Consider the following 22,293-nt stretch of genomic DNA (forward strand, 5'->3'; position numbering starts at 1 on the left):
TATATTTAAATATACACTATAATACATACATATATAATATATTAAAACTAGCCCAACCTTAAACAGCTGCAATATTAAATATTATTTTTTTATTTTATGGTCTGTTACTCTCTGTGTTGTTGTGGTCAATAATAGATAAATATAAGTCCTGTCTGAGTCATTTTTATAATTATCATTAAACAAACAGTTTTTAATAGTAATTCCACCTTACAAAATACACAATATAAAAATTTTTATTAGAACACACTATAAATATACCAGACTACTACAATTAGCTTAGAGAATATAAAATATAGACATGTAAACTGTGATTTAGCAGTATGATCATATTAGTGAGCCTGGCAGAACAATAATCTATCAGATGTAAACTAAAACTTCCAATGACATACATTATTTTTCCACAGTTTCATGCCGGCCTGCTGTGTGTGTAGAGGAACTCATTAACTCCTTCATCACACACCGAACCTGTTTCTTCATTTGCATTCTTATCTTGACATCATCAAGTGTTTCAACTGTCCACACACATTTCACACAGTGGGTTTGGAAACAGTCCTCTCATGTTACCTTCACTGTTGTTTACACAACAACAACAACACATCCAGATGTCTTTTTTAACACATCTGCTCTCCAGTAACATAAACATGTAGTATAGTGTGTCATGTGACCGCAGCTTAACTTTGTAAATGACATAATAATGATAATGACATCACTGCAACGTGTACATCTGTCAGCAGGACCTGATTCTTTATGTTCATACTGACCTCTATAGGCAGAACAGCAGAGCCACTGGGCCTCATCATCACAGTATACTGGATGGCTGCTGGAAAAGAGAAGGAAAGGAAAGATTAATGTATAAAACATGTAGATCTTGTCGATTTTTGCCATTTTGTTTTAGTTTTTAGAATAAAAGCAAGTTGGGCATGATGGGAAAAGGAATACAAAAGGAAAGAAGCTGTGGGATAATCACAATAAAGCTCTTACTGGCAGTTTTAAATTGGTGGTGAGCATATACTACTGTTATTAATTTCAACGTTAGGTGGGTTCCTTTTAAGTCCTCATGGTTTGTTTTTTTCCAACTCACCTGTGCATTTTCTTATGTTATTGCACATCTCTTTTGTTTTATTTTATTATAAAGACAAATAAAGAACTAAAATTAGCCGCAGCCTCGACATTAAATGCAAGATTTGAAGGAAATGGAAAGGAAAGGAAAAGCTGTATTACAAATTACAAAATCCTCCAGATGACCTACAAGTTGGGCTTGACAGAAAGGAAATGTTTTTCTTGTTTCTATTTATCTAAAAAGCCTGATAGTCCTAGAACAAGATGTAATTCATGTTGGACACAAAAAGAAAGAAAAGGACAAGAAAGGAAAAGCAAAAAAGAGTTGTGATGATCAGGAAAGGGCCGTTAGTGTCACTTTCTGTGTAAAAGGAACTTTAAAAACGTCTGAATTTTAGCTTTCTACAACCTAGATTATGTGCAACCTAGAAATAATGAGGGGGGAAAGGAAAAGCGATATAAACATGATGGGGCGTTTACTTGCATTACTTGCATTTTGCTTTCATATGCAGAGTTCATGTAACTATAGGACATGAGAGGTGGGGTGATTACGCACAGGCTCTTATTGACCAATTTCTTTTTCAAAGATCTTAAAAGTTTAATAGATTTCATGCAACTTAGACATTTATTTATCCTTTATGTAACCAGTGAGGTCCCACTGAGATACAATATCTCTTCTTGCAGGGAGTCCTGGCCAAGATTTTTAGTAAAAAGAGATATGAGTACAAACGAGGACTGTTAATGTTACAATGAAAAACACACACCAACAGACACGAAACATACAGGAATCAGAGGCTAAAATAATGTTAAAAGCAACTAGGAAAGGCACGACAGGGCTGCAGATTTTTGTTTAAAAAGTTCTGAAAAAGTCTCAAATCTGACTTTCTGTAATCTGCAAGTTATCTTGCATGAAAGGGAAGACGTAAAAGAAGAGTTGGGACTCTCACGACATGGCTGTCACTGGCAGATTTCTATTTAAAAATGTCTTTTAAAAGTCTTAAAAGTGTCTGCTGTGTACATCCCGCAGGTTTCCTCCTCCAACACAAAGCTGCAGAGAGAGTGATCAGCCGAGTTGAGCCGGGCTCAGTCTGCTGTGTTGTGTTTCTCTCTTCTGTTAGAGGGAGTGGAGGCCCTGCAGGAGCCTTAAACACACAGCCACAGAGCATAATGAGGGCTGGGTACAGGAGCTGCTCTGTTTACTGTAGAGAGAGCACTCTGTTTATAGAGAGAGAGGAGCTGCTACTGGAGCCCCCCTGGTACACCACATTATGGACTGCACAGCTGCACTGGCTGGGACTGACTTACACCTGATGCTGTCATCAGACAGATAGAAGAGGGTCAACTGTGACCTCTAGTCTGGGGTCATATCTTCATTTACATGTGGAGCCATTTGACCTTTGCTGACCTGCAGCTCGTTGCAGTGCACTTTAAGGAGTTTTCTTGTAAACAAAGTCATAACTGTAAATTGTGTGTTACTCACCAGACTGCATTATGCATCCATGAGGCCTGACAATGCATTTCTTTTCCTCTTAAAACATCTGCAAAGTTGACTTTTTAATATTTTAAAATCTGCATTTGTTTGCATCTACATGTGCTGGCTTGCAATCTTCTTCTTTTTTACTTTTGTTGGCACATAACCAAGTTCCTTTGCACTTCACCACCACCTACTGTCAATCAGCAGAACAGCACAAAACCTGTAACCAGTAATTTGGATGGCATTGTCTGCATGCTCGACACAAATGGAGACATTAAAAGTAGAGCTGCAACAATTAATCGATTAGTTGTCAACTATTAAATTGATCGCCAACTATTTTGATGATCGATTAATTGGTCTGAGTAATTTTCTAATTAAAAAAAGTCAAAATTCTCTCAAATTGCAGCTTCTTAAATGTGAATATTTTCTGTTTTTTTTACTCCTCTATGACAGTAAACTGAATATTTTTGAGTCGAGGACAAAACAAGACATTTGAGGACGTCATCTTAGGCTTTGGGAAACACTGATCCACATTTTATAGACCAAACAACTAATCGATTAATCAAAAGAATATTCAACAGGTTAATTGACAATGAAAATAATCATTAGTTGCTGCCCTAATTGAAACACTGCTCCAGAGCAAGACTAGAGGCCAAAATGTGAGGGAGACAGGGCCGTAGACTGGATTTCAGAAATAAATCAATCAATCCAAATGTCCTCGCCTTTTAATATTTATTTAAAATATTTGGTATTTTCATATATTATTTATTTACATAACTTTTCAATTAAATTCTTTACTCCTCAGCATGACGGGCCAAATGCTGTTTGTCCCTTGTGTTAAATGTGTCCAAAATAATATATAATTTTTTATAAAAATATATGTATTATTTTTTTGTATTGTTGGTGTGGTTATTGGCCTAAAAGTAGTCAAATTTAAATATACTTTTAAGTACCACCATGTTCTGAATGTAAACTGTAAATCACATGTTGCTCAAATGCGGTACTTTTTAAAAAATATTATTATTTTAATTTTCCTTTTTCATCAACAGCATAACTTTGCAATCCACTCAGAGTGAAATGTCAAATACAGAAGTGAGGAAAAACAAAGACAAATTGTTAAGTAAAACAAAAAGCAGAATTATCACATAAACCACAGTATGGGTTGAAGCATTTTATTTATATATTCATGCAAACTTTTACAAAAGTTTTCATTTATGTATTGCATATAATCTGTTGTATTTTTAATGACGCAATTAATACATTTTACCTCAAAAATGCAATTAGGTTGAGCAAAGTGACGTGAATTTAAGATTTGTGTTTGCTTAAAAAAGGTGGACAAATCGTATGGAGTCTGGTTTACAGTCAACTACTTTCAAGGTAATACACAGAACACACACATCTGTGTTAACTGTCATAGATGCATACACTACTACTACTACTATTGAGAAGAAATAATGTGTTTCTTGCCATAAAAATCCTCATATTGGTATGCTTTTTTCCGAGTTGTGACTCAGGTCTTATCTGAATTGTCATGACCAGGAATTAACCCGTGTTGACTGGCTTGGTTTGAATTATATCCGACCCTGGTCATTGATGCGAAAGAGGTAAAAGACTCAATAAGATGTGCAGAAATCAAGAGAACAAACGTGACTAACAGACCTCTAAAAAAAGCTCATAAATTGAGTTAAGTTTGGTGTAGCAACCTAAGCTTCTGTAATGACTTAGTATTGACTTCCTCCACCAATGTCAGACTCAACAAGTCAGCGATCGATTTATTCATTTGCTGCATGTTGTGTTCATTTATTGGACGTGTCCGTCAGCTCTCAAGGACTCACGTTCTGCTGAATCTGAGGAAGAGCAAACAGTGGAACAACAACCAATGTGAATGAATGTGTGGTCTGATCAATCAATAGAGTGTGTTTACAGCTCGGTGGCAGGAAGCAGCATCAGTGTTTTATAGTCCAGTATGTGACGGTGCTGCAGCCCTGCACCACTTACCTTGTTAGTGCCGGGCGTTACGGCCTATTTGTTATCCTAATGTGTCACGTGGCCATGTTAAGGGGGCAATGAGAGGGACACGACTCATGGCTTCGCCCTGCTGCGAGTGTTGATTTCACGGTCTATTAGGCCGCTGATTGTGGCGCTGCTCTCTGCAACAAATTCTACATCAGTTCCACCTACAAGTGCTCAACGCTACACTGCCGCACGCTGTGGTGACATTTAGAGGAAACACACAAAGAGAAACCACAGTATGGGTTGAAGAGGTGTGTTATATGAGGTCAGACATCTCGGCCACTTTGCAGATGATGTAGTGGATGAAAGGAGGTATAAACAATGCAGAAAGTCATATGTGTGACATACTGGTACGTACATTTCAAAGGTCTTTCTGGTCACCTGTGGTGTAGGTATAAAAAAAAGCCACAGTTGCTATAATGATGCCAAGATATTTTAAGCCTTTTCTGTACAAGTACATGCATATTATATAACATAGGGAATAAGAAATGAAGCACTGGTTGAACCCACCAAAAGTAGCACACATTTTACAGTATGTTTTACTGCATATTTGATGCTGTGATGAGAGTCTCCTTCATATCGTGGTGTTGTACTTTTAGGCCATGTGTGTAGTAATGTTAGCGCTTGTGCAACCAGCTCGCTCTCATTCCCAGGGCGTCTCATACCGACGCTTAATGCACCATTTAGTGTCGGTATGAGACGCACCAGGCTTTCCATTAACTACAATGTAAACCCATCCGCGGCAACAGTAGACGCTCCGGGAGTGTGGTGGCGGAAGGGGAGGTGGATGGGTCCAACAAGAGAGTAACATGGACATGACAGGTACCTATGGTGTGTTAGCAAGTAATGTAATTTAAAACTCACCTGGAAGAAAACATTAATGCTTTTAGTCCTATTTAGAACCAGCGCATGACCTCTGCCTCTTGTGGCTAAAATACGTATTATAACAACAAACACCAAACACCTGCTAAAACCTTTGTTTCACAGATGGGAACAATTCAGCAACTCCTACAAAGATGTTACATTATTTCAGAAAGTTATTCACTATTTGCATAAAACTTTGTAGAAAAAGCCGATAATGAAGAAAGAAAGAACTTTCACACCAACCAGGTGACATTTACCATCACACTGAATTAATAAGGAGATGCAAGCACTCTATTATTAGTCCAGTCAAACAACGTGGGAGCGTTAACACGTACAGTTCTGCCAGATGTTCAACGACTTGGTGCAGACACTGAAGAAGTATACTGTAGCTGACATGGAAGTGTGATAACAGGTCTTCATCACCTTTCAAAACCTCTCTGCAGGTGCAACAGGTGGTGACTGAACTGTCCCGGTACTCTGGAATAAAAAATGTCCCTTTGAAAGTCTAAAGGGTGTTGGCACATCTCTGGGAGAGATCAAAGATCCAACGACTGATCTGAGATCCGGCACGCCCAAATAACAGGCCTAATGAAGGGCATAATATAATCTCATCAAAGAGCATGCTATTTAAACACACATACAGGCATTAACCTAAGATATATGACATCCTCTTTAATGTAATATCAGCAGAGCATCACCTTGGTTTTAGTATGAAACTCTCTCTGCATCCAGGTTTACTTTCCTCCGTCAGCACAAGATGGCAGCATCGTATCATCCAACTGTGGCACTTCTGAGCTTCATGCATTAAGTCCTTCAGTAACTGTGTTTTATATATTTCCTCCATGTACTGCCAACAAGCTTAAGCATTGCATAAGCATAACAATTCAGTGAATATTTTGTCTAACAAAGAGGAATGAGTCACTTCAGTTCTTCAAAGGAATGCATAAGGAATGGTGGGAAAATGTAAAAAAAAAGAAGAAGAAGACAAAAAGAAAAACCCCTCTCCCAGGCCTTCCTTTGATCAACACTATAATTTAATTACCTGCATACCAAAGAGAGCCTTTATTTAGCATTTCAGTCTCAGTCGTCTTATTTGCTCCACGGCGCACTGAATTCAAAGAGAAGTCTCAAAAGTGAAGCAAAAAAATAGATAATAATTCTGGGTGTGCTCCTTGAAAGTTGAAAAAGATGATAATGATAACGTTTGATCTGTGATAATGATAGAGTAGCTCAATGCAAAAATAATCATAGCAAATGACGTGGCTCTACAATTCTTGAATTGGTGATTTAAAATGTGCAAATTATATGTTATTTTTCTAAACATTTGCTTTCAAAAAAAATGAATGGGTGATCTATTGTGGACAGCAATAACATAGCAATATTCATTTAATTGAGATAAATTGAGACATATTTTTTTATCTTTGTTGATATAAAATGGTGCAAATGTTTTGTAAGATGTAAACATGATTCATTAAATTTATTTTTGGTTGTCCCCATCTTGATCTTTTGCAACCAGAAGTGACACGAGAGGGTGGAGCTAAGTACAACTGAACGCTGAATAAGACATTTTTAGGCGACCAAAAATTTAAAAATGAACTTTCATGAACTGAAAACAGTCAGTGAAAGGGTTAAAGTTCTAATTAAACGAAAACACAGACAACTTCCAGACCGGACAACGCCGTGGTAGCGACCTGTCAATCACAAGGTAGCCCCGCCCTAAAGCATCCCCTGCTTTATGGTCTATTTGACTCTAAATGGGACCATCATTTACTAAATGAACATCATGCTGTATTGAAGAAGACTTGAAACTAGCGATTGAGACCATAAACTCATGTTTACAATGTTTACTGAGGTAATAAATCAAGTGAGAAGTAGGCTCATTTTCTCATAGACTTCTATACAATCAGACTTCTTTTAGCAACCAGAGGAGTCGCCCCCTGCTGGCTGTTAGAGAGAATGCAGGTTTAAGGCACTTCAGCATTGGCTTCACTTTACAGACCAGGAGGTAGCCCACTGGTTATACTACATCAGTTGCTCTGACCATCTAATAATGCCGCAGATGGGTTCACATTGGAGTAGGTTGAAAGCCCTGTGTGTCTCATACAGACACTAAAATGTGCATTGTGCGTCGGTTAAAAGACGGCGAGGGCCACTGAAAATGTAAAAACATCCGTTTGTCATTTCTTCCTCCCCTGAATGAACTGTGTCCTTGTGTGAAAAGATGTGAAAAACACACGTCTCGGTGTCCTCGGTTGTATTTACGGCCCTGATGTTGTTGTGACCAGAAGAAATTGCTCCTTTCCTACAAAGAAAATACAGTTCTGAAACTCTAATATGTGACTGCGACCTTTGACCCCTCTCTGAGGTAACTCCATCAGGGATGATCTGGTTTCCTGCTCGCTGCTCTGGCAGAGCATCAGTTCATCTTCATCAGCTCAAATCAAACACTTCCTCTCATCCTCTCTCTTTCTACGATCTGACCAATTTCCTGCTCGCCATTCATCCCTCAGCTTCTCCGTGGCATCGGCGCGGCGCAGAGCCCCCCGCTGAGTTCCTCGCAGGAAGGAAGCTTCCGCATTTCCGTCGGGAACGTGACGGATTGAAGACCGATGTGTGTGTTCTCAGCCCCTGCGGCATGTCTTGTTTCTACCTCTTGTGAAGGCGTGAATAATAGACTAGCTGTGTGGTTTGATGCTTTAAAAGCTTCTTGTATCTTCAAACAACATTCAGAGGGTGGTAACAAATAGCCCGCTGATCAGCTGCATAATGCATTAATATACTATACTACTATACTATATTTTACCTGCATCCAAATATGACCTGAATTACTTACAGCGCTGCTAAAAAAACACACCATTGTTCTGATGTTTCATTGAGCGTGACTCCTCTATTCTCATCAGCAAACAATGTCTTTGTGTTTGGTCTATTGATCCAGTATCACTGCCGTCTATACTCACTATAAATAGGCTCCTATTGATTGTGGGATTTATTCATGTGTTATTTATTCTACGCAGCAGAGGCTTCACGTTGAAGGTTTTTCAGCTCCAAAAAGAACAACTTTGTGGTGTCTGTCAAGGTTTAACTAATTATATGCAATTATCAATCAGGCAAGTGTCCATCGTGACTGAAAACATGTTTCTTAAACCTTCAATTTGTTTTTCTATGCATAATTGTCTTGTGTCGTGTTTTTTTTTAAAAATCAAATCTTCTTTTAAAAAAGCAGCATTCTGCTGTTGCATGGCCTAAATGAAGGCTTTTCAACTCTGAGAAGAATTGCTGCATCCTTGAATTCTTCTGGACTTAAAAATGGTCAAATTGAAAGAAATTGAGCGTAGCAACATCGCCCGGCCTTCAAAACATCCACACTTCCTAAAATCTGTTTATTTAGAATATTGTGTCTGACTGTGCGGATCTTACCTTGAATCTCAGAGCATCCCCGACGACAGCTGATGTTGTGGTCATCTTGCAGACACTCACCTTGTCCCCCCAGTTGGACCACCAAATCACCAAATTTATACTGAATGTGTGTACAACACACAGCCTCAGAAATCCCCTTCCTGGCTGCTTTTAAAAGTGATTCTATAAGAGGGAATAAACACCAAAAAAGTAAAGAGGAAAAACATCTAGGAAAAAAATCCTGAGCTGCAGAGATGTTCTTGAATTACAGGCCACACGCCGACAATAATAGAGGTGTAATATTATCTATCTATGGGTAGGATGGATCCACAGACTGAGGGCAGTTTATTGTATGCCTTGCCTGAACCTCACAATCAATATTTAATAACAGACTTGGTGGACTGGTGCAGTGATGAAAGGAAAAGATGCCCTAATGTGCCAGAGAGCATATAATGTACAGCAACGTGGATATTTGTAGTTGTGAAGTTATAAAGATAAAATATTTAGAGCGTTGCAGGTTGCAGCTTCGATTTAAAGCGAGGGCATCTGCAGGTTGTCTAGACGCACATTGAATGTCTGGTTTTAAGCAGCCAGAAGACTTTTTTTTTTAGTGCTACAATCATTCATCTGAGCAAAAGAACCACGTCTTATTCAAACTTTCTTCCGATATCCGTGAATAAAAGGTGATTACTTTGACCTTTGACTTCTCTTTCCTCTCTCTCTACTGGGGATGCAGTTGTGACGGTGAGACAGTACGGGAGTGGATCGGACACAAAGTGGACATACAGTGGACAGGCCTCGCCCAGGACAGCGGACAGCACAGCGGAGAGGACGGCGTGGGCCGATCCCCTGATGAGGGAACGTTGAAACAGATTCCCTGATCAGAGTCGGCCCTCGTATCGAAAGCGTCGGCCAATTCCAGAGTGAGCTGAGCTTTTATCACAACAGCTGGGAGAGCAAAAAAATTAACTGTTCGACATTTTGGGAAATATTCTCTTTGTAAATATCAGTAAGTTAGAATCTATGGCCCCGACCATGGCTCTAAAATACCATGGTCGAGATACTTACTGATATTTCAGAGCCGTGGTCGGGGCCATAGATTCTAACTTACTGATATTTCAGAGCCGTGGTCGGGGCCATAGATTCTAACTTACTGATATTTCAGAGCCGTTTTTGGGACCATAGATTCTAACTTAGTGATATTTCAGAGCCGTGGTCGGGGCCATATTCTAACTTACTGATTTTTGAGAGCCATGGTCAGGGCCATCTAACTTACTGATATTTCAGAGCCATGGTCGGGGCCATAGAATCTAACTTACTGATATTTCAGAGCCTTGGTCGGGGCCATAGATTCTAACTTACTGATATTTCAGAGCCGTGGTCGGGGCCATAGATTCTAACTTACTGATATTTCAGAGCCGTGGTCGGGCCATAGATTCTAACTTACTGATATTTCAGAACCGTGGTCGGGGCCATAGATTCTAACATACTGATGTTTCAGAGCCATGGTCGGGCCCATAGATTCTAACTCACTGATATTTCAGAGCCGTGGTCGGGGCCTTAGATTCTAACTTACTGATATTTCAGAGCTGTGGTCGGGCCATAGATTCTTACTAGCCATGTTAAGGATATAACTAAGCATATTTCCCAAAATGAATCCGTTAAAACTAATCCGTTAAGCTAATAAAACCGCATTCAGCTCGTCTACAACAAGCTAATGTGTTTCTTTTTACTGGTTAAACTTTGGTTGAGATTAAATATAGAGTAGGCAGGATCCCGTCCGGACGTTTTTTTGGGGCGACGACTTATTTCTTCACTGTCACGCGGCGACTTGGGCTACACAGTAATATACATACAAAACAACTTCGATGTATATTTACTATGTTTTGTGAGAACAGCATAGTGAGTTGTCACTTGGGATGGAGTCAACTTTACTATGTGGTAAAAAACAAAAACGTGAACACGTGGGGGGAAAAGATAGAGATGAGAGAGAGAGACTATGAAAGAAAGAGAAAGAGAGGTAAAAGGAGAGAATGGCAGGGAGAGGTTGTGAAACAGTACAACATCAGACAGCCACTGGAACATAACAACACAGAGAGAGACAAGTATTAGGAAAAATGGTTTAATATAGGAGACAGAAGCAAAAAACTGCATCACACAAGAACATACGTTTACAAAAATAATTCTGACTGCTTCAGCTACACAGTTAGTTCACAGAGAAGGACAGAGAAACCGGAAAAATCTAAACAGCTAAAAGCAAAAAAGTTCTAATTAGTTGATCTCTTTATTAAACTAATACATTAATCCACTGAAGGTGACTAAATATTTCTATTCCTTCTTTTTCTATAATTGTCTTATCGTGTAGACGGCACAATACAGAAGTCAAATGAAACTTACCGCTGTTGTATAGACAAACTTGCTAGAACTATTTAAAAAGCAAAAATGAACACTCACCTACCCTCTGTTTTCGGAAAATAAACTAAAGAAAGAACGTAAAAAGGAAGGCAGAAAGAAAGAACAACGCTCAAGTGAGGAAAAAGAAGTGAAAGAAATAAAGCCAAAGATCTTCTAGAAAATCTTATATCAAAAGCCAACTTCCTTGATGCCAGCTAGAAATCATACTCGGGGACCAGTCAGGGTCAGGCCACACCACCAGGCCAGACAGCTTTTTTTCTAAGATTTTTTTGTTGTATCCTTTAATCTCCAGTATAAAAAATTCCACTGGTACAAAATGCATAAGTACAATCAGTTGTAGAAATAGGAAAGCCTGCATTTTTTGTACTTTTTAAATCCCATCCGGTGACAGATTTCGAAGTGTTGTCAAACAAACATACATCACGCTTACAGGATCCACTGAAATGCATTGACTTTGGCTTCTCTCAAGACAATAACTACTTTTTTGAGAATTAAAAGAAACAAAAACAAAAAATAAAAAATTTGGATAATTTTCTACAGACAAGCTCTTTTTTTTTTTTACGGCACGGAAAGAGAGAACACACAAAACATTTTTTTTCCTCAAAAAACTTGACATAAGCCATAATGCAAAGAAACGACAAGTTTTTTTTTTTTGTTCCTTTCAGATTTCATTGTTTGATAAATAGCACTTAAGATAATTAAGAAAGAAGGAGAACAGAGAAGTGAACAGTGACAAGATAGAAAGATTACAACGAGCATCGGCGATGACAGCCCCTGAGGTGAGCCGCTCCGCAGGAACCCTGGTTTCTACGACCCTCTTGTGCTTCGACATTGAAAACGATAGACGAGATGCTTTCGCACGAAGACCGTGCACGACGTCGGGCTGTGTGACATTTGGCAACGTAGTTTTTGGGGGACACACACACAGCCGCGTAAAAAGAGCCGGACTTGAAACGATTTATGTAGCCTCCACACGTAACGAATAAAAGTTGTGCGAGAGAGTGAGGTGACGATGTGCAATTCTCGGATGCAGCGGCGTGAAAAAACCTGCACATACGCTGGTCAGAAAAAGTGGTCCATTAACATTAACTGTCCAGCTCTCATACAGGTAGTTATGGCTGTTTTGTGGCACTGCTCATGTTGTGTACTGCATTTAGGAAAAAAAGTCTGCTCGCCTCCCTCCATGAGATAAAAGTTTGGTCTTTGAGAGGATAATGAAAGCTGCATCGCCTTCATCTCGGCTGTTGTTTTGCCTGTGCGGACCTGCGGACGTGACCCTTCCTCTCCAACTCCAACCACTTTATTTCCCCTGTCGCTATTCCAATAAGACGTCTCTCCACATAGCCCTGTTTCTAATAACCCCGGTTAGCCTGGGAGACAACAGCCAGACGGAGGAGCGGCATCCTTCCAACAGGCTTCCTCTCCTCCTCCTTCGCCGCCGCGAGGACAAAACGGCCATTTCAGCCTCTCTGCTGGACGAAATGGCGGACTTTTGACACGTGGGAGGTACACAAACCTAGACTTGGCACACATCACTGACTGACAACATCTTCTAGTCTTATAATACTGGTACAACGCTCCCTGGTTAAGGCGACTGGTGAGCTTCTGTAGAAAATAATGCTGCCTTTTTTTTTTTTTTTGCAGACCGTAAACTAGGCTTTCAGGGAGGGGTATCGGGGGCAGTTGAATCGACTGACAACACTGTGCCATGTAAACGGCTCGACTATGAGAATGTCAATAACACACTTTGGCATCTAAACATGATTTTGGCCCACGACACTCACACATGGAGAACCACTTAAAAAAGAAAGTTGAGAAAATCTCGCTCCGGACCGTCCCGCCTCTCTGTACCCGACGACGGAGGCGTGTGCTTTTATTCTTCCTCGTCTTGCCCTGTGCTTACATCATGAAAGCTCGTCTGAGGTGATACGAAAAAGTAATGATCCTCGCCGTCTGAGACAAACGGCGCCGGCTACAACTCAGAAATGTTTTTTTGAACCCGACAATAAGAGGATTTGGAGAAATAAGGCTTCGCGTATGACTCTCACCTCAATTTTCGTCTGAGGAGGCGGACAGCGAGAAAACAATCAAAACAATACATGCTGAAGCCTGATGTCTGTGTGCGAGAGATATACTAATAGAGAGAGAACAGGAGTGCAAAGATCTGTGGTAAGGCTTTGATGAATAAAACGGCTGTACAATGGCTAAAAATATCAGTGCGCGTTTTTTTGTGTGCACGCCGGCGGGGCGGTAGCGGTCGCTGCGGAGGCGGGTTCACGCTCAGGGGCTCTCATGCACAACAAGAAAGTAAACTGTGAGGTCTGCACGAGAATGTGTGTGTGCGTGTCCGTGTGTGCGTGTATATAGATATATATATGACACATGGGCACTTTTTTTGTTCTTTTTTGTTTTACATCTTTACAAAGAAAAAAAGCAAACATGACATTTTCAGGCAACAAGACCACAGAATAGCAAGTTAACAAACTCTTTTTTAAATCTATATTTTAAATATGAGGGATCCATACAAAACACTTATAATAAAATACCCATGTTATCAAATAATTTCACAAGAAATACACTGACGCGCTAGGCAGGAAGTACCTTCAGAATTTGGCACTAAACTCCACTGATCTTGTCTTTTTTTCTTTATAAGACATTTTTGCTGAACAACAAAACACATCTAAATATTGTTTCCCACGAGAGAAATAAAATAATAATGACATTGATGCTTCACAAGCTGACATTATATATATATAGATATATTTATATTTATATATATTTTTAGGAATTTTATATAGCTAATTAACCAACAAGAAATTTAGCAAATAGGGACTCCTTAAAAAAAAAGAAGAAATAAAAAGAAAAGAAACAACAAAGTATTATAGTAATATGAAAGGCTTTGTCTATTGTTCAAGTAAACTGATTTTTTAGTCTTCTCTTGAAAAACATGAGACATTTAAGACCGTTAGACTTGTGATGAAACCACAACTAAACTCACGAGAAGCACCGACGTTAACGCAGGTTACAGGTATCTTAGTATTTTTTTTTCCCTCTATACATTTAAACAGTAGAAAATATAGGTCATTTCATCATGTGCATTTAAACCACGGATTGTCTATCTGTGAGTCAGTTCAGCAAAAGGTGACACAAGTAGGTAGCATTTCTCCCACCCAAACAGGGCAAATGTCTTTTTTTATTTTTACCTTTAAACTACTCTAGAAAAAAGTGGTTCTATATATAGACTTTGAATGAGAAACAGAGCCACTTAAAATGGCCTTATCAAAAAACTTTACACTGCCTGAAAAATGTAAAAACCATTGGAGAGCTCTGAGAGAGTCTAATATTGATCAGACAGTTTTTATTTCAAAACTGTTTGGAAGTAGTCTTATTTTTCAGAGAAACTGGCGCGGACTGCTTCTGGCCCGTTTTTGTCGTCGGCGCCAGAAGCAAGATGACGCGCCAATTCCTGTAGTGAACTTTCAAGTTTACTTTAAATGAAGAAAAAAAAAAACTGACATAAAGAAGAAGAAAAAACAAAGAAAAATGCAGGAAAACATACTGAATGGAAATCACTTTGCCACAGGTTTGTTTTTTCTCCAAAAAAGAAAACATTTGTTTTTCCATAAAAATCTCATTTTTTTTTTTATATATATGAATGCAGCTTTATATCTTTTTCACATTGATTCATTTTTCTTGCCCGCCCCCTCCCTTTGTCGCCTCCCTGAAATACCCTCCCGGAAAACCAAATGAGGTCACATGCAAAAAAATCAACAAAAAAAAAAAAAAAAAAAATAATAATAATAAAAATCCAAAAAAGTTCAAAAGGTCAGTAGGCGGCGGCGGAGGAGGAGGAGGAGGAGAACCAGGTTATGATCAGGTGAGCTCGGAAAAGACATCAGAAAAAACAATGACGGGGAGAGGAGGAGGAGGACGATGACACTTTTTTTTTTTTTGGTGGGGATTTTTTTTTGTTTGTTTTTGTTTAAAAGTTTTTTTTGGACGCCACGGAGACATGCTAGGCAAACGATGAGCTAACAGGCATGGAGATGGGTTGTTCTAAAAGGGGGAAAGAAAAAACAGGGGAGAGGAGAGAGTTACACACAGAGAGCCAGAGCACCACACCACTACAGCATTTTTTTTTGTGTAAAATCAACAACAAACAACAACAAACAAACAACAATGCAAACCGGCAGAACAGCAACACCACTCACTGATTTCAAATTTTTATAGCTTTGATTTTTTTCTTTTTTACTTTAAATGATATAATGTTTATAGGTCTATTACTAACAGGCAACACTCATTCACACGTACACAAAAAACAGAGAGCACCCAAAGCTTTATCCATCAGATCCCAGATGGATGTTATTTTTGGGAGATTTTTTGGGGAGTCTTTCTTTTTTTTTTTTTAAATGTTCAAAATCTTTGGGAAGGTTTAGGGTAAAAGGGGGGCTTACGAACAAACGGAAAACACTGAAAAAAATAAGTAAAAACGCGAGGAAGTGAAGAAGTAGTCCCACTACGGATGGATGGAGAGAGGGAGAGAGCGGTAAAAAGAGAGAGAGATGAATGGATGAACAGAGTGAATGGATAAATGACACAGGGAGGGCGGAGAGGAGGGGGTTTGCGGTTCGAATGGCGGCGTGTGATTGTGGTTTCTGCACTGAAAAAACATGAAAAACACCGGAGAACCCAATTCCACGAGACTTCTCCACAAGGGTCTACTTTAATGATGCTGTATACTTTATAGGAGTCCAATAACTTAACGATAGGCAATAAATAAAATCCTTTTTTTTTCATCTGAGGCAGTAAAAATGTTGTATAAAAATAGAACTGCTTTTTTTACAAATAAAATTTACAGGCCTGTGGCTTTCTGTACTTTGAATTATTTTTTAAATCTTTCAACAAACATCAAGTATTTTCAGTTACCACCGTAAACCCATAAACTGTTTTTTTTTATTATTAGAATTATCATTATAGCCTTCATCAAATTCTGGATTTTTGAAAATGTTCTGCATGCTGTAATATCCTGTTCACAACAAAGACCAATGTGATCTGACCCAGAAAAGTAGTTACTAATTTTTTTTTTTTTCACCATTCTGAGAAATAAAAAACTGTGTTTTTATTTTCACATAAATAATAAGACGTAGATTTGTTTTGTTTTCTTCTTGTGGTGGTGGTGGTGGAGGAGTGTAACTGTACGGACTATAATGTAAAGAGGCCACTAACGTTTTGCAGCCTTTGCTCCCGGGTTGCCAGCAGGCATAGAGGGGTTTCGGAGAAGCAGCGGCGGCCTGCAACCAACACCGCGGAGGTCAAAGGTCGAAATGTGCATATCGGCGTGCGCGTCAAAAAAAAGGAAATGAACCCGTCGCCAGGCCTCAGGTTCACAACGAGAGAGAGAGAGAGAGGAAAAAATATTTAAAAATCATCATGGCTCCTTTTGTCTTTACCTCGGTTCTGACTGTAACTAGTCCTCAAAAATGTATAAATAATCTCTGAGAAATAAAAAATAAAAAAAGCTACCCAAGATAGCTACTTCCTTCCATTGTAAAAAAGAAAAAGAAAAAGAAAAAATAATTGCACAAAGTAATGGCGGTAATGGAAGCGTTCATGTGTGTAAAAAAAAATAAATTGTAATAAATAATAATACTTGAAAGCTAACATAAAAATCTTCAAAAAAGCAAGAAAAACAAGAAAAAAAAAACCAAGGCGTGTGTGTCTCCCTCAGGGTGGTTGTAGGTCGTCTCCCCCTCCCTCCCACATCCCTCCCTTCCCTCCCCCACCCCCCCCCCCCAGTCCCTGTGTAGAGAGGTCGTGGCTCGGTTTGCTGTTTTTTTTTTTTTCATTTTCACCTTTTGGTGGGGGGACTTACCCTAGCAGTGCTAACATGGGGAGCAGATAGACCCTAGTGCTAAGATCAGTACGGTTTGCTGTCGTTCTTGGAGCGCTTCAGCTGCACCTTCAGCCGCTTCATGCCGATCTGGAAGCCGTTCATGGCCTGGATGGCTGCCTGGGCCGACACTGGATTGTCGTAGCTGACGAAGCCTGCGGGGGGGCACCAGAGAACAGAACAGTGGAGAGTTGGTGAAAAAAAAAGAGATGAAGAATGTGATAACATGGCATACTGGTCCTTTTTCCACTTGGCATTAAACTCAAGGAGCATTTTAAAACATTAAATTATTGTTAAATTAACAAAAGATTGGTTGGTGTAATTTTAGAGTTGCATAAGTAAAAGGTAAGCTAAGCCCAGCTAGTATGCGATCCCGTTTGCTAAGTACATTAGCTATCGTTGGGTGATGCCATTGTTCCGAGATCGTGTCTAGAAGGTAACCCGCAAATTGAGAAAGCTTGCAAAAACTCTTGCAAGACTTGTTGCTCGACGACCTATCCTAACCTTATCCATTCAAGGTCAATGCCTAACCTTAACCATCTTGCGAGGGTTTCGCAATTTGAGTGTTACCGTCTAGCCACAACCTTGTTCCGACGGCCCATTATTTCGAAACCCCAATAGTCCGACAGCCCTTCATTCCAAAAACAAACGGCTGTTAGTCTGAAAATACACACTCTCTCCGCAACAAACAGAAGCAAATGGCTAATTATTATGCACAATGACATCTTCGGACCTTCCCGGGCGCTATATTTTTCCTACTACGGCGAAGGTATGATCTGCCCTGCTCTGCCTCTGATTGGCTTACCCAAACCAATCATACTCCTCATGCCGAAACCTTACCAACCCAACCAACGAAGGCAACGATTACTAGCCAATCAGAGGCAGAGTAAGGCGGGTCATGCTTTCAGCATCGGTCCGATGATGTCATTCTGCATAATAATTAGCCATGTGCTTATGTTTGTTGGAGGGAGAATTTGTGTTTTCGGAACAAGCGGCAACCTACGGCAACGTGGAAGTGCCTAAAACTGCAGTTCCTCAAATGGCCACTTGAGGCTGGCTCAAAAAGCGAGTCAATCCCCATAGACCCCCATGTTAAAATGGGCAGTTCCAGTGTTAAAACCATTTTGTACTGCTAGTTATTCAGCATTAATGTAAACTAGTCAGATATATCAGGAATTTCTGACAGTTACGGCTAAATGAGCGACTTAACTGTCAACAAACATGTTTCATTTCTATTTGGAGGCCTGGAAACAAGCTGGTGAACCAGACCTGGATAAACAGCCAAAAAAAGGATGGATTGGTGGTCTATAATGGGACCATGGTTGAGATGATTGGTCGCCTCTATCTCGCCAGTTGGTATTGTTTATATTAGCAATGAAGACCAAATTTTCCCATAATCCTCATTGTTTCCTGTCTCACATAATCATTTTCTGCTCTGCAATCAATCTGTTTCCATGCCTTTTCTCTTCGCAGCAGATTTTCTCGGAGACCAACGAGCCTCTGCGTTCGTGATGGGCATTGTTTACTTACTTATCTATATTTATAAACTACACTCATCATAAAATTAATGTGTAATAATAAACCGATGTTAAAATACTACGAGAGGCACCCTCACCATGTTTCTGTGTCTCGGGAGCAGATTTATCTGGTTACATTAAAATACACCCCTGGTACACAATAAGAAAAATATTAAAATGTAATGACTCCTGAAGGGGAACTGGGTTGTTGCATCAATAATAATGGAATATACATACTAGTAAAGCAAATAGGGAGGGTGTACTGTAGTGACACTTCCAATGTGAAGCATCATGAGTCTGCAAAATACGGGCAGCAAAACCTATGAATTTAAAATGAAAACACCACAAATATCACAGTTTCTGCTCCATAAATATCATATAAACATTTCGACCAAGGACTTGACGAAAGCCACTGTTGGTCAGCATGTCAAAATAAAGGTTTTGGAGCAGACAGTGAAGATTTGTTGTGTTTTATTCTTCCGCTGTCTCTCACGGAGTCATCTTTGTGCACACTTGGCTTCCTCTCGTAATATCTGCAAGCTCTAAAACTGACAGTAAACTCCTCGTCTCGCTTGTCTCACATCCATCCTCACGATCTGACAACGAGTATCACTGCTGTCTGTTTGTGTGCTGCTGTTCCTTCCTCGGATCCATGCTTGATTTATTTCTGTTTGCCTGAGTGGCTACATGGAGGAATGGAGATGCATTATATTTAGGTTTTGTTGTCAACATGCTCTACAGTATACTTAAATGCATCTCCCCCTGGATTTGAAGCTTTTTTTTTTTACATGCCAATCAGGTAGGATTTTAATACCAGGTGGAAAGGAGTCACCTGCTGTCCAAGTTCAGGAGTGGATCCCCTTTTAGTCACAGTTTAATGCCGTCCGAGATGGTTAGATATCTCACAACCCATTTTGAGTCTGTCATTTGTTCCCTGGAGCATTCAGATGATCCGTATCGACTCGTTAAAGGGATAATTTGGGTGTTTTGAAGTGGGGTTGTGTGAGTTACTTATTCATAGTCAGCACGGGAGCAAAGCAATGTACCGCTGTGGACTAAAAATTACATTATCAGTTTAAGTGTACGCTATATTTAGAATATTTTCACTGCTTTAACTTGTCGTCAAACAGCTCTTTCCGACGGGGAACTGAAGCCATTATATCCATCTATGCTTTCACCAAAGCCACCAGACTCCATTGAAAAAAACTGTAATTTTACCACACAGAACACGGGAGTTACTGGTCTATCGCTGCCTCAGCTGGTTAGTTTGTTTGTGTTTTTGTGTGATTTTGGTGAATCCAAACTAACCCTTTAAAACACCAAAGACACATAATAACACAAACTAACTAACTGATCGATGCAGCGGTAGACCAGCAACACTCCTGTGTTCTGCGTTGTAAAATTACTGTTCCTTTCAATGGAGTCTGGTGGCTTTGAAGAGAGCATAGATAACAGTATAATAGTTTCGCTAGATTTCCTTGCTATGAGACAGCTATACAGTCCATGTTTCCAATGGGGAGCTGAAGCCGTTATCAATGCTCTCGCCAAAGCCACCAGACTCCATTGAAAAAAACAGTAATTTTACCTCTCAGAACACGGGAGCTGCTGGTCTACCGCTGCCTCGATCGGTTAGTTTGCTTGTGTCACTGTGTGACTTTGGCATTTTAAAGGGTTACTTCAGATTCACCAAAGTCACACAATAACACAAACAAACCAACCGATCGAGGCAGCGGTAGACCAGCAACTGCTAGGTAAAATTACAGTTTTTTTCAATGGAGTCTGGTGGCTTTGGCGAGAGCATAGATGGATACAACAGCTTCAGTTCCCCGTTGGAAAAGGCTGTCTGACGGCAAGGTAAAGCGATGAAAATATATGTTTTGCTGCAGGCACCGAAACGGAGTATGGATAAGTACCTCATACAACCCCACTTCAAAACACCCCAACTATCCCTTTAAGTCTGGAAATATCAAAGGGAATTGCAGGAATTTTGATTAATGTGACGGACTGGACTTTCAAACAAAGTTTCCTGGAAATGATTGTGTAATGTGATACTAATTAGAGAGACAATGGTCTGACACAGCAATCTGAGTTTAGTTAGTTGTTTTGAGTTCATACGGAGGAGTTTCTTTGAAAGAACTGATAAAATATTAATACAAGTATTCAGAGGATCCAGACTGAACTGGGACACAGCGAGTAAAGAAAAAAGACAGATAACCGGCTGTATCAGCCGCCATACCGAAGCACTTGCTAAGGTTTGTCTGTTTGTCGATGAAGACTTTGGCAGAGACCACGTTTCCGAAAGGCATGAACATCTGCAGTATGTCCTGGTCTCCAAACTCCTGGGGCAGGTGGTAGATGAACAGGTTGGCGCCCTCGGGACCTGGCGGGGACGAGATGCAGAGCGAAAGGTGTGAGGTCACGGCGGCTTTTCATTTAAGCAAAACCTGCAGGAGAGGCGAGCGCTGCATGCGTCGTGGCAACTGCTGTGCTGTCGTCATAGGAACGGGGCTGAAGCAGACGCCGCTTAGCACAATATTGCACGACCTTGAGTTTGTTATTGCTTTTAAAACATTAAACAAAGATGAATGCTTTTCATTTCATTTAATAGTAATATTTTCGCTCTCCACTAACAAAAGTAGTTCCCTATTCTCTTGCTTTTCATTCATTCTTTCAGCTGCACGTCGTCTCTCTTAAGAGGGGTCGTCCTCATCCTAAGAGGTCAGATCTCTCACAATCATTAAATCTGCTCTCCACTGCTAAATGAAGCCCGATATCGGTCACATCTTTGTCTCCCTGGAGGCTCTGAACTCCTGGATGGACTGTCAAAGAAAGAAAAGCATCTTTACAAATGGATCTTTGTTGGTAGCCGAGATGAGAAGTGGACAAACAAACATGTTTTACTACACATTTCATCATCTGCTTTGTATTCAACGCTGTTGTTGAAAGCTTTTGGGAATTTTTCTACTTTAACCACCAGGTTCTGTATGAAGGTGGCACTTTGCGACAGCACAGATATGTAGACTGATCAAATTCACATTTTCTCTTCTACAATATAATATATTAACTGTAAAATCATCAACAAAAATATGTAGTGATCTGATTAAACAGAAATATATCAGAATGATTCCTAATTAATTCATACTTAAGGCCTTCACACACCGGGGGCTTGGAAGTGGCATTACTTAAGTACGGAAGTTAAGTTACAAATAAATCAACGTTGACTTGTGATGGGCGAAAGTCCGGTATTTTCTGACTATTTCCTAGTCCACGATTACGTTAATTACACACAAATTGATTTTGTGGGATATATGACTTACAGTGCTTTACTTTTCGTAAGTACAGCTACGAATGGTGTATGAGATGATTAAATTGCACCAAAAAAACGCCCTGGGTATGTAAAGGGTTTTAGAGTAAATTTTACATTTTGTGCTATTCAAGTAACGTCAAGTTCCTTCAAAATAAGACTAAAAGTAATTGTGAATTAGTCTATTTTTCTTTTGGTAAATGTTTGGTTGATAATTGGAATAATAGGTGTGATTGAAGAGGGAACTCCTTCAAATTATTCCTACTAACTTTACTTAAAAAATAGATACATTCTGGTCAGTAAAGGACATTTTGTATAATTATAAAGCTGATTATTTGTGAAATTATTGTTATTCTAAAGA

General features: G+C 39.7%; 2 protein-coding genes across 51 annotated transcripts in view; both read right to left on the reverse strand.

Moving 5' to 3' along the window:
- The window catches only part of usp6nl (USP6 N-terminal like), an 84,087-nt gene extending 81,492 nt beyond the window's left edge, over positions 1-2,595 (reverse strand). Inside the window, exons 1-2 of the mRNA XM_074625686.1 lie at positions 2,540-2,595; positions 762-820 (exon numbers count right to left, since the gene is read on the reverse strand). The gene's annotated coding sequence lies outside the window, so the exon portion shown is untranslated. The remainder of the gene's footprint in view (positions 1-761; positions 821-2,539) is intronic.
- An 8,317-nt stretch (positions 2,596-10,912) lies between these two features.
- The window catches only part of celf2 (cugbp, Elav-like family member 2), a 227,379-nt gene continuing 215,998 nt past the window's right edge, over positions 10,913-22,293 (reverse strand). For 47 of the 50 annotated variants that reach the window (XM_074625738.1, XM_074625692.1, XM_074625701.1 and 44 more), the window contains 3 exons: positions 20,865-21,008; positions 17,094-17,266; positions 10,913-15,277 (listed from right to left, as the gene is read on the reverse strand). In XM_074625738.1, coding sequence (XP_074481839.1) covers positions 17,139-17,266; positions 20,865-21,008 — 272 coding nt within the window. In that variant the 3' untranslated portion in view covers positions 10,913-15,277; positions 17,094-17,138. Of the gene's footprint in view, positions 17,267-20,864; positions 21,009-22,293 lie in introns of all 50 variants that reach the window. The other 3 variants (XM_074625713.1, XM_074625734.1, XM_074625727.1) reach the window with 1 other exon arrangement.

This window comes from Sebastes fasciatus, chromosome 23, assembly GCF_043250625.1.
Source record: "Sebastes fasciatus isolate fSebFas1 chromosome 23, fSebFas1.pri, whole genome shotgun sequence".
Taxonomy (NCBI): Eukaryota; Metazoa; Chordata; class Actinopteri; order Perciformes; family Sebastidae; genus Sebastes; species Sebastes fasciatus.